The sequence below is a fragment of the Pongo abelii genome, chromosome 9 (genome assembly GCF_028885655.2).
Source record: "Pongo abelii isolate AG06213 chromosome 9, NHGRI_mPonAbe1-v2.0_pri, whole genome shotgun sequence".
In the NCBI taxonomy this organism is placed as follows: Eukaryota; Metazoa; Chordata; class Mammalia; order Primates; family Hominidae; genus Pongo; species Pongo abelii.
Genome location: NC_071994.2, coordinates 121,994,213 through 122,009,159, shown reverse-complemented (window position 1 = coordinate 122,009,159; position 14,947 = coordinate 121,994,213). Strand labels below are relative to the sequence as shown.

General features: G+C 45.8%; 1 protein-coding gene across 4 annotated transcripts in view; it reads left to right on the top strand.

Annotated features, from left to right (window-relative positions):
- Positions 1–878: 878 nt before the first annotated feature.
- DDX6 (DEAD-box helicase 6) overlaps positions 879–14,947 on the top strand; it is a 44,981-nt gene continuing 30,912 nt past the window's right edge. The window contains exons 1-4 of one of the 4 annotated variants that reach the window (XM_054523968.2): positions 879–1,084; positions 6,504–6,970; positions 11,850–11,913; positions 13,298–13,402. In XM_054523968.2, the coding sequence (XP_054379943.1) occupies positions 6,771–6,970; positions 11,850–11,913; positions 13,298–13,402 (369 nt within the window). In that variant the 5' untranslated portion in view covers positions 879–1,084; positions 6,504–6,770. 4 annotated transcript variants of the gene reach the window in all.

The following is a 14,947-nucleotide window of genomic DNA, read 5'->3' as shown; positions in this document are numbered from 1 at the left end:
TTAGCTCCAAAGTTTTGTTTAACTTGGAAGAAGACAGCAGTTCTATTATTTCTGTCAAGGATAAACAGACATTGGGATCTGAAAAGTAATTATGGGAACATACATAAATATCTTTATAGTGAGGGTTAGGCAGGAGAGTCACCCTCTGCCTTAAGTTTCTCCATTTCCTTACTGAATTCCTGTTTCTATTATAACTGACGCTTCACTAGCTTCCCTCCCTTTAGTGGAGGGGTCGGGCCTCCTCCGCCCCCACTTTCTTGAGTCTTGCCCTTCGAGTGCAGAAGACGGTTGCGCCCTACCAACTCACCTTACAGTCCAGCTTCTCCCCCCACCACCCCGGTGCGCGCTCTCGGTTTGCTACTCTCTCCACCAGGCCTCCGCGCTCCCCCTGCGCAACGCCCCCAGCTCCGTGCTCTCCGCAGTAATCCCCCTCAGTCGCACTCTCACAGCCCGGCCCCTGCCCCCGCCTCACCCCGAGTTGTGCCTTCACCTCCCGGTTCCTCCCTGACAGGTCCCCCAAGATACGCCCTCACAGTCCGGTCCCCCGCCGTCCTCTCCCAGCGCACGCTCAAGTCCGGTGCCTTCCCCCCGCAGACGCCCGAGGCGCACCCTCAAGCTCGGTGCCTCTGCCCCCCGCAAGGGCGCCCTCAAGCCTGGTACCTTTCACATGAGAGCCCCTCGGGCGCACCCTCAAGCTCGGTGTACCCCCCATACCACCCGCAGGCGCGCCCTCATGCCCGGAGCCTTCCCCGCCCAGGCGCACCCTCAAACCCGGTGCCTTCCCCCACAACCAGCCCCTCCAGGCGCACCCTCAAGCCCGGAGCCTACCCCCCGCCAGGCGCGCCCTACAGGCCCGCCCCGCCCCACCGCGCAGCGCTCCCCGCGCGCTCTCTGGAGTCCTCCCTCCTGCCTGGTGCGCCCTCCGGGCCCGGTCGGCCCCCCTTCCGGCCCCCACACTCAGACGCGCGCCCGGCGTCTCCGGGCCGCTAGTTCCGCGCTTTCCTGGATGGAGGCGCACCCCGAGAGGCTCGGACGCGGCCCCTTAGGCCCGGCATCGGCCTCCCCGGTCAGCAGGAGAAGTCAGGTCAGCTTCCTGTCCCCGTGCAGCTGCCCGGGGGCCAGTTTTCAAAACATATCCTTAGTCATGTAATAAAGAGATGTTCCTCTGGTCTCAACTCCCGATTTTTACTTTGGAGGGGCGAAGGCAGGGCTACCCTTGCCAGCCACCATTTCCCAATCACGTCGCGGCTGTGGAAAAGCAGCCGTCCTGTCCCTTCAGAAAGGAACTCGTATTTCCCCCTCAAACTTTTCTCGTCGGTGTGAGAGAAGGGCCCTCCATTTTCTCCTCAGGAGGCTTTCGCGCCCCGGCTTCCTCTCACCACCAGGCCGGGAAGGCAGTGACGCCGCGGCCAATGCAGCCGCGGCGGCCGAGGTTTCGCCATCTTGAGTGGAGGAGGAGCCGCGGTCGCCGCCATGCGGAGAGGCAGGGAAAGAGGGAGGAGGCGGCGGGCGGGCGAACGGGCGAGCGAGGGAGGGGGCAGAGGAGCCGAGTTAGCTCAGCCAGGCGGCGACTTTGGCGGCGCCACGAGAGCGGGCAGCGGAGGAGGTAGGGCTGGACGGCCGGGGTAGCCGGCTGCGCGGGCGGATGGGCTGCGCGCCCCTCGGAGCGGGGCGGGGGCGGGGGCGAGAGGAGGCCGTAACGAGAGGGCCGGGTGGGGGCGGGCGGAGGTTTCCGAGGAGGAAGGAGCGTCCGCCATTTTGGGAGCTTCGAGTCAACAATAAAGGACCGAGGGTGCCGAGCGGGAGTGGCCTCGTTGGTAGGACACGGGCCCGAGCCGCGAGGCTTGGGGTGAGGTGGTGGGGTCGAGGTCAGCGGTGCTGTGGGGGCTGCGGGGAGCCCCCCGGGCCGGCTCTGGGGGACTCTCGGGCAGAGGCCTAAGGCCTGGCCGGGCCTGGGGAGGAAGGCGGGCGGCAGCTGTGTGGGGTGGGGGCGCCTGAGAGGAGGCGAATATAGGAATGTGGTGCGCGGCAGGGTCGGCAGGAGGAACAGGCTAAGTACTCAGAGGAGGTTTATCGAAGATGAGGGAATATCAGGCCGAAGGGGGCGGCAAGGACTCAGGGGGATGATGGTGGAGGTTATAGGGTACGAGGCGGCCCTATAGGGGGCGGCAGGGACATGCTGTATTGGAGGGCTCGGTTTAGAAGCAAATCGGCCGCTGCTTGATTGCAGTAGGCCTTGCAGGTCAATAACAAGAGGGTGTTTATGGAGCCCCCGACTCTTGGAGGAAAGGAGGGGGATTTCTGGGTTAGGGGGTCCCTTTGGGGCCTCATTGGGGGAGTCCCTATTGTTTGCTACTGGTGGAGCTGGTTGCCGGCTCATATTGCGCAGATAGGATTGCAGAGCCCCAACCTTTTGTGTTTATGGTCAGAGGGAGCTGACTTGCAGTGTGTGTGTTTGGGGCGTGGGGTGTGGGGCGGGGTGGGGGTGGGGCAAGAAATTTCCCTTCAGTTACGGGGTTCCAGTCATTGACTTGTCTCTTTCCCGTATCTCTCTCTTTTCTCTTCCACAGCCCCCCTTTCCCTTCAGAATAAAACCCAGTCACTCCAACTTGCAGGCAAAGCTTAGAAAAACTGCGTTGCATTTGCAAACAAAAGCTCTTGTTGGCGATGACGATACTGTTTTGGGTGTGAAACTGTCAATTGCTAACTACGATCTGTGAAGTGCTGTAATTAACTCCGCTAGGGGCTCCTCCCAACTAGTCTACGTTTCTTGTTTTTTTGTTTTTTGTTTTTTTTGAAAATGTAGAAAGATAACTTGGAAATCTAAATTGGAAAGGGGTAGGAGGAATATTTCCTTCTCTGAGAAAAAGCTGCAGTGCAGGTTTCAGTTTAAGAAGGGAGCAGTTATCACATAGTCTCATTTCGGATTTAAGGATATAGGAGGTCTTACTGTGCATGATGGACAGTAATGATGATATCGTTCGGTCTTTAGAGGTTGCCCTTTTCATCCTCTTAGTGCAAACAGCTAAGTCTGTGTGAACTGCGTGATATCGCTGATCATAATATAAAACCGTCAATACAGGAAAGTAGCTGTTAACCATATCTGCTTAAGAGGTCAGTTAGAGTCAGAAGTAAACAACTTTGTGTATGTGATAATCAGGATTTGCTTGTGAGCAACTTGTTCATTTTTTTTTTGAGGAAGGCATAATCAAGGAGCATTTTCTCATAAATGTTGAGATCTGTTGACTTTAAAATTTTGAGTTTCACATGTCTTGGTGTATGGCAGAAGGAATCAGCACTCGTAAGCTAGTGTATTTTATGTAAGAAATGTAACGGGATTGATGGGAGCGATGGCTCACGCCTGTAATCCCAGCACTTTGGGAGGCCAGGGCAGGCGGATCAACTGAGGTCAGGAGTTCGATACTAGCCTGACCAACATGGCAAAACCCCGTCTCTACTAAAAATAGAAAAAATTTAGCTGCGCGTGGTGGCGGGCGCCTGTAATCCCAGCTACTCGGGAGGCTGAGACAGGAGAATCGCTTGAACGCAGGAGGCGGCAGTTGCAGTGAGCCAAGATTGTGCCACTGCACTCCAACCTGGGCGACAGAGCGAGACTCCGCCTCAAAAAAAAAAAAAAAAAAGTGTAACGGGGTTAAATCAAAAGCCCACAGAGTAGGGCTTTGTTTTCGTGTCTTTGTATGTTTTTATTAACTACAATTAAAAGTAAGATTTCAGCCGGGCACGGTGGCTCTCGCCTGTAATCCTAGCACTTCAGGCGGCTAAGGCGGGCAGATGATTTGAGGTCAGGAGTCCAAGACCAGCCTGGACAACTTGATAACACCCCGTCTCTACTGAAAAATACAAAAATTAGCCAGACCTGCAATCCCACCCAGCTACTTGGGAGGCTAAGGCATGAGGATCGCTTGAACCCGCGTGGTGGAGGTTGCAGTGAGCTGAGATCGGGCCACTGCGCTCCACTCTGGGCAACAGAGTGAGACTCTGTCTCAAAAATAATAGGCCGGGCGTGGTGGCTCACGCCTGTAATCTCAGCACTTTGGAAGGCCGAGGCGGGCGGATCACGAGGTCAGGAGATCGAGACCATCCTGGCTAACACGGTGAAACTCCGTCTCTACTAAAAATACAAAAAATTAGCCGGGCGTGGTGGCAAGCACCTGTACTCCCAGCTACTTGGGAGGATGAGGCAGGAGAATGGCGTCAACCCGGGAGGCAGAGCTTGCAGTGAGCTGAGATCGCGCCACTGCACTCCAGCCTGGGCGACAGAGTGAGACTCCGTATCAAAAAAATAAAACATAAATAAATAAATAATAATAATAAAAAATAAAAGTGGCCAGGCGCAGTGGCTCACGCCTGTAATCCCAGCACTTTGGGAGGCCAAGGCGGGCGGATCACCTGAGCTCAGTTGTTCAAGACCAGCCTGGCCAACATGTCGAAACCCCGTCGTTACTAAAAATAGAAAAATTAGCTGGGCATCGAGGCGCATGCCCGTAATCCCAGCTACTTAGGAGGCTGAGGCAGGAGAATCACTTGAACCCGGGAGGTGGAGGTTGCAGTGAGCTGAGAGCGCACCATTGCACTCCAGCCCGGGCAACAGTGCAAGAAAGACTCTGTCTCAAAAAATACAATAAAAAATAAAAATAAGATTTGTATTTACGGGATAATTTTAAAATGAGATTGACTAGTTTTGTGGGTTTTTTTTTTTTTTTTAAACAGAGTTTTGCTTTTGTTGCCCAGGCTGGAGTACAATGGCGTGATCTGGGCTCATTGCAGCCTCCACCTCCTGGGTTCAGGTGATTCTTCTGCCTCAGCCTCCTAAGTAGCTGAGATTACAGGGCCACCACGCCCAGTTAATTTTTGTATTTCAGTGGAACAGAGTTTCACCATGTTGGTCAGGTGGTCTTGAACTCCTGACCTCAGGTGATCCACCAGCCTTGGCCTCCCAAAGTGTTGGGATTACAGGCTTGAGCTACCGTGCCCGTCCTACCGGTTCTCTTTTTTTTTTTTTTTAAGTATTAATTAGCTTTACTACTCTGGGTTTCTTGGGAAGTTTTCTTAAAATTACTAGTGTGTTTAGTCTTCCACAGGTTTTTTTTTTAAAGAGGAATTTTCCTGTTTTTTTAATTCTATTTAAAATTAGAAGTTATTAGCTAAGTTTGTTATAAATAAAATTATTAGAGTCATCTTGTTTTTGTCAATTTCAAAATAAAAAATCATTTATACAAAATTTGTGTATATCATCTGTCCTTGGGATCATTACTTGCTGGATACCTTGTGGCAGAAATACACTATTCTCTTGACTGCTTCATTTATTGTTTTAAAGGACAAAAAGGAAAAAAGAAAATACATTTTTCTTCATGAAGTATTTTGTTGTTTTTTGAGACAAGGTCTCTGTCGCCTGGCTCACTGCAGCCTCCATCTGCCAGGTTCAAGCGATTCTCGTGCTTCAGCCTCCCAAGTAGCTGGGACTCCATTACAGGTGTGCACCACCACGCCCGGCTGAATTTTTTTTTTTTTTCTTGTTTGTTTGTTTTTGTTTTAGAGATGGAGTCTGGCTCTGTCGCTCAGGCTGGAGTGCAGTGGCATAATCTTGGCTCACTGCAACCTCCATCTCCTGGGTTCAAGCAGTTCTCTGCCTCAGCCTCCCAAGTAGCTGGGATTACAGGAGCCCACCACCACGCCTGGCTAATTTTTGTATTTTCAGTAGACAGGGTTTTACCATCTTGGCCAGGCTGATCCTGAGCTCCTGACCTCATGATCCACCCTCCTCGGCCTCCCAAAGTGCTGGGATTACAGGCATGAGCCAACGCACCTGGCCTAAATTTTGTATTTTTAGTATAGATGGGGTTTCGCTATGTTGTCCAGGCTGGTCTCTAACTCCTTGACCTCAAGTGATCGCCCGCATTGGCCTCTCAAAGTGCTGCGATTACAGGCCTGAGCCACCAACACCCAGCCCATAAAGTTTAATAGTTGAAATTCATAAGGGCACAAAAGTGTTTTTTTCTGGAAGTGTGAAGTTCAGGTCAAAAGCTCACTTAAATCTATAAGGACTCTCGGTTGCTATTAGAAGTAGAAGAAAATTAATGAATTGTCTTGTTTAAATTGTGTGATACTTCAGTGAGTTGTAATGCAATTAAGCATATGAATCACTGACTTTTAGAGATGTCAGAGACTTAGAGAATTCATGGGGAGGAAACTGAAGAGAAGAGATTATCATTGACAAGTAGTGCTAATTTACTAGTCTCTTTCTATGTAATCTTCTCTGAATTGCTTTGAATTAACAATTTTAAATGTTTGAGATTGGCCTCATTGTGTTTTTGAGATAGTTCAAAGTTGTGTCTTTCCTAGCTTGGCTTGTGATTTGGTGTAAGTGTAGCCGTATTATTAATTCTTTAATATAAAAGATGAGAGTTCTTTTAAAGGGGTTCTTTTAAAAATGAAAGTTTTTCTGTTGTGTTTGCTAATTTAATTTTGTTTGTTTTTTTCAGATTGACGTGAGTGAATTCAGATATAACTCAAGCTTGTTAGAGGGCTTTTTAAAAATAAAAAGTTGATTCCGTGCAAGAGAGCAAGTTACTGCTGCTTACCGTTCAGAGACTTACAGGTGCTTGCCTGCATTGCAATAAAGGACTCATTTATTGAGCAAGACTTATATTTATCTCTTCATTTTGGAGAGCCTAATAAACTGTTATTACAGTTTCTCTACTGACTTTCAAAAGTTTTGAAGTTTGAAAGACCTTTGCAATTAAAACAGCATGAGCACGGCCAGAACAGAGAACCCTGTTATAATGGGTCTGTCCAGTCAAAATGGTCAGCTGAGAGGCCCTGTGAAACCCACTGGTGGCCCTGGAGGAGGGGGCACACAGACACAGCAACAGATGAACCAGCTGAAAAACACCAACACAATCAATAATGGCACTCAGCAGCAAGCACAGAGTATGACCACCACTATTAAGTAAGTGTTAGAGTAAATAATAAACACTCGTGGGGAACCAAGATTTTTGTTACTTTGGTGTTGACAATTAATCCTTATGCCTTAATTTAACCATTTTGATTCCAAATAGAGGACAGATGACTTCGTTTTATGGCCAGTAGGTATTTGCAATAGAATAATGTATTTCTGCCATAATTTGTTCAGCAAGTAGTCATCCTAAGGTCAGATGATACACACAAATTTTGTATAAATGGTTTTTGGAAACATTTCTGGCTTTCATAATTAGTGTAAAAGTTATTAGCTTAGTTTGTTATAAATGAATAAAATTGTTAGTCATCTTGTTTTTGTCAGTATAGTTTTTTTAGTGTTGTTATGACTGCACCTTACCCTAGTTAAACAGCAGATAAAGCCAACTTTACGTATTAAATTTAAAGACTCAGTCTGAGTCTTTAGAGTCTTTAAAGACTTGCACCACCTTCTGAACTCCAAGCATTATTCACTCAGAAAATTTTCTCATAACTTTTTTTAGCTTGTGGAACTTAGCTTTTTTACTTAAAAAAAATGTAGGCTGGTTGAGGTGACTCACGCCTATAATCCCTGTACTTTGGGGAGGCCAATGTGGGAGGATCACTTGAGTCCAAGAGTTTGAGACCAGTCTAGGCAACATAATGAGACTCTGTCTCTACCCCAAAAAAAAATTTTTTTAATTTTTTTCCTTTTTTTACATATAAAAAGGGAACTAAGAATTTTGAACTCACAGAACACAGTCCTGAACAGTCTCAGAAACCTTTTGTTAACCTTCAAATTGAAGAGCCTCCTCTTACTAGAGGATATTTTTTCTTTTAAAGCTGAAAGTATGTAGGCTATTTGTTACTTTTAAGTGCATACTTTAAATTACAGTATTTGAATGGTAACCATCACTTTAAAGATTCAGTTACAGGAAATTAACATTTAAGATTCTTGACTCCAATTGATGTTTGGCTTTTGTTAAGAACTTGCCATATAGGGCCAGGTGCGGTGGCACACGCCTGTAATCCAAGCACATTGGGAGGCCAAGGCAGGCGGATCACCTGAGGTCGGGAGTTCGAGACCAGCCTGACAAACATGGAGAAACCCTGTCTCTACTAAAAGTACCAAATTAGCTGGGCATGGTGGCACATGCCTATAGTGCTACTCGGGAGGCTGAGGCAGGAGAATCACTTGAACCCGGGAGGCGGAGGTTGCAGTGAGCCGAGATTGCACCATTGCACTCCAGCTTGGGCAACAGGAGCGAAACTCCATCTCAAAAAAAAAAGGGCCAGGTGCGGTAGCTCACGCCTGTAATCCCAGCACTTCGGGAGGCTGAGGCAGGTAGATCACGAGGTCAAGAGTTCGAGGCCAGCCTGACCAACATGGTGAAACCCTGTCTTTACTAAAAATACAAAAATTAGCTGGGCGTGATGGCACGTGCCTGTAATCCCAGCTACTCAGGAGGCTGAGGCAGGAGAATCACTTGAACGTGGGAAATGGAGGTTGCAGAGAGCCAAGATCGTGTCACTGCACTCCAGCCTGGGCAACAGAGAAATACACCGTCTCAAAAAAAAAACAAAAAAACTTGCCATATAAAATAATTTAACCGTAGGAATCTTTATAAGATGTTGACGCTGGGTTACTGAACTGGGGTATATGTTTTATTACAACCTAGATCTTTTCACTTCCTACAGAAAAATAACTTACACAAGCTACCAGACTGTCATATAGTTACCATATGTGGTTCACTAGGACCTCTAAGAACTAATTTTCAGCAGAATCGGTTAGGTCATTGGGAGAATTGGTATTAGTGTATATTCTGTTATTTTTAAGGTGAATGCTTTAATTGGTGTAGAAATGAATACCACTTCAGTTGTAGTTTGTCTTGGCAGAATGTAAGTAGGTTAGCGAAATTTAGACTATTTTTAATTTTTTTTATAACTTTTTTTTTTTTTTTTGAGACAGGGTCTCACTTTGTTGCCTAGGCTGCAGTATGGTGGCATGATCATGGCTCACTGCAGCCTCAACTTCCCAGGCTCAAGTGATCCTCCTGCCTCAGCCTTACAAATAGTGGGGACTACTGGCATGCGCCAGTAGCAGCGGGGTTTTGTCATGTTGCCCAGGCTGGTCTGGAACTCCTGAGCTCAAGTGATCTGCCCACCTCGACCTCTCACAGTGCTGGGATTACACATGTGAGCCACTGCGCCCAGCCTATTTTTAATTTTTTGTTTTTGTTTTTGTTTTTGTTTTTGAGATGGACTCTCACTCACTCTGTTGCCCAGGCTGGAGTGCAATGGTGTGATCTCGACTCACTGCAACCTCCACCTCCTGGGTTCGAGCCATTCTCCTGCCTCTGCCTCCCAAGTAGCTGGGATTACAGGTGTCCACCATCACGTCTGGCTAATTTTTGTATTTTTAGTAGAGATGAGATTTCATCATGTTGGCCAGGCTAGCCTTGAATTCCTGACCTTGGGTAATCTGCCCGCCTCGGCCTCCCAGAGTGCTGGGATTACAGGCGTGAGCCACCGCACCTGGCCTATGAGAATATTTTCTATTTTAAAAATTCTGGGGCTCAGTATGATGGCTCATGCCGTTCATCCCATCACTTTGGGAGGCTGAGGTGGGAAGATCACTTGAGGCCAGGAGTTTGAGACTAACCTGGGCAACCTAGCAAGACCCTGTCTCTACAAATAATAAAGGCTGCAGTGAGCTATGATTGCACCACTGCACTCAAGCCTGGGTGACAGGGTAAGACCCCATCTCAAAAAAATAAAAAATAAGAAATTCTGATTTGGGGACAACAGTGGGTTCTGATTTTTCTTTTCTGGTTTTCCTACGATTAATGGTTTCTTTTCAATTCTGTCGGTTCTTCACATCTCATTTTCTATGCCCTCTCTTCCATGAAGTCCTCTAGATCCCATCAAGTGTCTCAGAACACTGCTAATACTTAACCTCTGTCACTTTCTCGTTTTAAATAGTTTTTTCATCTCACAAGATTATAAATTTCTTGTGGTCAGGTTTCGCATTATATCTTACGCATTATTATTCACTATTTTGTTGAATTCGACAGTGTCAAACTGACATTTTTAAATCAGAAACTTTGATGATACAGGCTTAGATGAAAGGCTTTAGTAGGCTGGGTGCGGTGGCTCATCCTTGTAATCCCAGCACTTTGGGAAGCCAAGGCAGGAGGATCAAGAGGTCAGGAGTTCGAGACCAGCTGAATCCCCGTCTCCACTAAAAATAGAAAAACTAGCCAGGTGTGGTGGCAGGCTGCTGTAATCCCAGCTGCTCTGGAGGCTGAGGCAGGAGAATTGCTTGAACCCCGGGAGGTGGAGGTTGCAGTGAGCTGAGATCATGCCACTGCACTCTAGCCTGGGTGACAGAGCAAGACTCCATCTTGGAGGGGAAAAAAAAAAAGGCTTTAGTATAGTAGTAGTCTTGGAATTGGTAGCAAGAAGTTACCAGTGTTAGAGTATTTGCATTATGTAGGACCTAGCTTTAAGTAAAATAAGTGGTCTTTTTTTCTGTGAATCAAGCATTTGAGATGTTTTGGGGACTCTGGTTATGTAAGAACAGCTGCAGTGAAAACTTTTTCAAAGATGTCACAGTTAAATGCTTTGTCGGCAGATGTTCCCTGATTTTTTTTTTTTTTTTAAGATGCTTTGAGTATTTATTCCTTGAGGTTTTTACCTGGCCAAAAAGAGAGTTTCTTTATATTCTCCTTGTTTTTATTCTCTTTCATGGTTTCTAGCATTTCCAATAAAAAAAAAAAAGATTAAGCGATGCTCATTAGCTAATACTGTGCTATTATTTTGCCAGGGACTGTGCTGAGTGCATTATATCAATTATTTGATGTAACTGTTAACCTATTTTGTTTCATTTATTTATTTGGGACGGAGTCTTGCTCTGTCGCAGGATCTTGGCTCCCGGGTTCAAGGGATTCTCCTGCCTCAGCCTCCTGAGTAGCTGGGATTACAGGCACATGCCACTATGAGTGGCTAATTTTTGTATTTTTAGTAGAGACTGGGTTTCACCATATTGGCCAGGCTACTCTCGAACTCCTGACCTCAGGTGATCCGCTTGCTTCGGCCTCCCAAAGTGTTGGGATTACAGGCGTGAGCAACGGCGCCCAGCTTATTTATTTTTGAGACAGAGTCTCCCTCTGTCACTTAGGCTGGAGTGCAGTGTTGTGAGCTTGGCTCACTGCAGTGTCCACCTCCCAGGTTCAAGTGATTCCCCTGCCTCAGCCTCCCGAGTAGCTGGGACTACAGTTGTGTCCCACCATGCCTGGCTAATTTTTGTATTTTTAGTAGAGATGGGGTTTCACCATATTGGCCAGGCTGGTCTCGAACTCCTGACCTCAAGTGATCCACCTGCCTCGGCCTCCCAAAGTGCTGGGATTGCTGGTGTGAGCCACCATGCCTGGCCTGTTAACCTATTTTAAAAATGAGAATAGCCAGCCATGGTGGCTCACACCTATAATCCTAGCACTTTGGGAGGCTGAGGCAGGCGGATTGCTTGAGCCCAGGAGTTATATAAGATATATAAAATCTTACAGTTTTTAAATGTTGAGAACTAATTTAAACTCATTTAAATTAAAACACATGCTATGTAGGTCAAACAAAACACCTTTTGACAACAGTTACACTGTATACAATATTGCTTAAGAGGGTGGATGCCTTAATCCCTTCTGTTCTTGGTTTTTTTATCCTCCTGAGATTCTCTATAAGAACACTTTTTCTAAAGTTGTTTAATTATCTTGTTAGATATATTAAATGGAATATATTAAACTTACTGTGCTTTTTAAAACTTAATTATAATTGAGATGAATCATCTTTGTTAGGATGCTATGAATTTTGATACTTCAAGTTTACTGTATTCTCTCTAGACCTGGTGATGACTGGAAAAAGACTTTAAAACTCCCTCCAAAGGATCTAAGAATCAAAACTTCGGTAAGTTGGTTGTAAAATACAAGTAGAATAATGGTGAGGAACTAGAAGTGTGAAGTACAGCTGTCCCTCGGTGTCTGGAGGGAATTGGTTTCAGGACCATAACACCACTGCCACCCTCCTCCTCCAACCCAGTAAGATTGATATTCAGGCTATATGTTCCCATTTTGTGGATGAGAAAACAAAAGCTCAGAGCAGTTAGTTCTCTTAGCGTATTGTTTTCAACCAGGGAGAATTTTTGTCCCCCAGGGGCATTTAGCAATTTGTAGAAACATTTTTGCTTATCATCAATGGGGGGAAGCTAAAGGACAGCCCTTTACAACAAAGAATTTTGTTGCCCAAAGTGTCAGTATTGCTGAGCTTGAGAAATTTGACTTAGCCAAAGATATTTGTAGCTCATGAGTGGTAGAGGTGGTATTTAACTTCATATCTTGTGATTTGCAATTCATGGCATGATATTTGTGTAAAAAAATAACACTATTCCACCAGTCCTTAGGAGACTGTGACCAAGGGCTGGGCACAGTGGCTCTTGCCTGTATTCCCAGCACTTTGGGAGGCCGAGGCAGGCGGATCACCTGAGGTCAGAAGTTCGAGACCAGCCTGGCCAACATGTTGAAACCCTGTCTCTACTAAAAATACAAAAATTAGTCGGGTGTGGTGGCAGGCGCCTGTAATCCAGCTGCTCAGGAGGCTGAGACGGGAGAATCACTTGAACCTGGGAGGCGGAGGTTGCAGTGAGCCGAGATCGCGCCACTGCACTGCAGCCTGGGTGACAGAGCGAGACTCCATCTCTCAAAAAAAAAAAAAAGAAGGCTATGACCAAGTGCTCTTTCCCTGAAACATAGTTTTTTAAATAGCTTGTGTGTCGAAGCAGGGACAGTGGTTTTTCTTCAGGAAAAGTTGAAATACAGATTAAAACAAGTAATCTGCATATATTTATATTTATGATTGGGCAGGTAAAGTACTAAAGTCAGAGAAGTTTGTTTTTTTTTTTTTTTTTTTTTTTTTTTGAGATAGAGTCTGGCTCTGTCCCCCCAGGCTGTGCAGCGGGTGCGATCTCACCTCACTGCAACCTCTATCTCCTGGGTTCAAGCGATTCTCCTGCCTCAGCCTCCCAGGTAGCTGCGACTACAGGCGTGCGCCACCACCCTGGCTAATTTGTTGTATTTTTTGTGGATATGGAGTTTCACCATGTTGGCCAGGCTGGTCTGGAACTTCTGACCTCAGGTGATCTGCCTGCCTTGGCCTCCCAAAGTGCTGGGGATTACAGGCATGAGCCACCGTGCCTGGCCCAGATAAATTTTCTTAAACACGTAAATTTACCAAAGGACACCAAATTTACCAACAGTGTTATTTATTTTATTGTTCCTTTTGTTTGTTTAACTAGGATGTGACCTCCACAAAAGGAAATGAGTTTGAAGATTACTGTTTGAAAAGGGAGTTACTGATGGGAATTTTTGAAATGGGCTGGGAAAAGCCATCTCCTATTCAGGTATGTTAACCCTTTTTATCACATATATAAGGTTATGTGTCAACCATTAAACAGTTTTCTTTTTGCTCTGCAGAAGTGGTATAGTGAACTAACATTTCTCTCTCATGTATACACTTTCTGAAATTTTTAAGGGCAAATTAGAAAATCATGGCCTTTACAACTCTAAATATTTCAGTGTGTATTTCTTTAGGATATTCTTTTATGTAACCACAGTACAGTTACCTTCAATTAACATTGATAAAATACTTCCGTCTCATCTGTCATTCTAATTATTAATGGTGTCCTTTATAGTAGTTTTTTTCTTCTATACAGGATCCAGTCTAGGGTCAGGTATTATTTGTAGTTATGTCTTTTTTAGTCATTAGCATTTCCCTGGTGTTTGTTCTTCTTTTTATGACGTCAACATATTAAAAATACAGCCTACAACCCCTTCCCCCATCCCTCTTTTTTTTTTTTTTTTTGAGACAGGGTCTTGCCCTGTCACCCAGGCTGGAGTTCAGTGGCCTGATCTCGGCTCACTGCAGCCTTGACCTCCTGGGCTCAAGTGATCCTCCTGCGTCAGCCTCCTAGTAGCTGGGACTACAGGCATGTGCCACAACACCCGGCTAATTTTTGTATTTTTTTGTAGGGATAGGGTTTTGCCATGTTATCCAGGTTGATTAAAACTCCTGGGTTCGCAATAGTGCTAGGATTACAGACATTAGCCACCATGCCTGGCCCCCTTTTTTTATTAATAGTACATTTCCCATTTTGGGATTTTGTGATATTCCCAAGTAATTAGATTCAAGGTAGGCTTTCTCAGCCCGAATAATGCAGAAATCATATTATGGCCTTCTCAGGGTATCATGTTTGAAGGTGTGCCTAGTGTCCATTTATTCCTCTTTGGTGATGTTAATTTTGATTACCCCGTCAAGGTGTTGTGTGGTTTTTCCATTCTATAATTACCGCTCTTTCCCCTCTCCCTTGAGACGAATAAGCAATCTGGGGTGCATTTTAAGACCATACAAATACAATAATACTATGGCCACCCTCCTCCTCCAACCCAGTAAGATAGATGGTTCAGGCTAGATATTATCCCCATTTTGTGGATGAGAAAACAAAAGTTCAGAGCAGTTAGTTCTCTCAGTGTATTGTTTTCAACCAGGGAGAATTTTTGTCCCCCAGGGGACATGTAGCAATTTGTAGAAACATTTTTGATTATCATGAGTGGGGGGATGCTAAAGGACAGCCCCTTACAACAAAGAATTTTGTGGCCCAAAATGTCAGTAGTGCTGAGCTTGAGAAACTTGACTTAGCCAAAGATACTTGTAGCTCATGAGTGGTAGAGGTGGGATTTAACTTCATATCTTGTGATTTGCAATTCATGGCATGATACTTGTTTAAAAAAATAACAAAATTTGCCCCCTAGTTTTAGCACCGATTAGTGATTCTTGCTTGATCTCATCTCTGCTCTGATGGGCTGTGATGACTTTGCAATTCTAGCACTGCCTCTGTATTTGCCCCTATAAAGAAGAAACTTCCCTTCCCCTCATCCATATATATCTG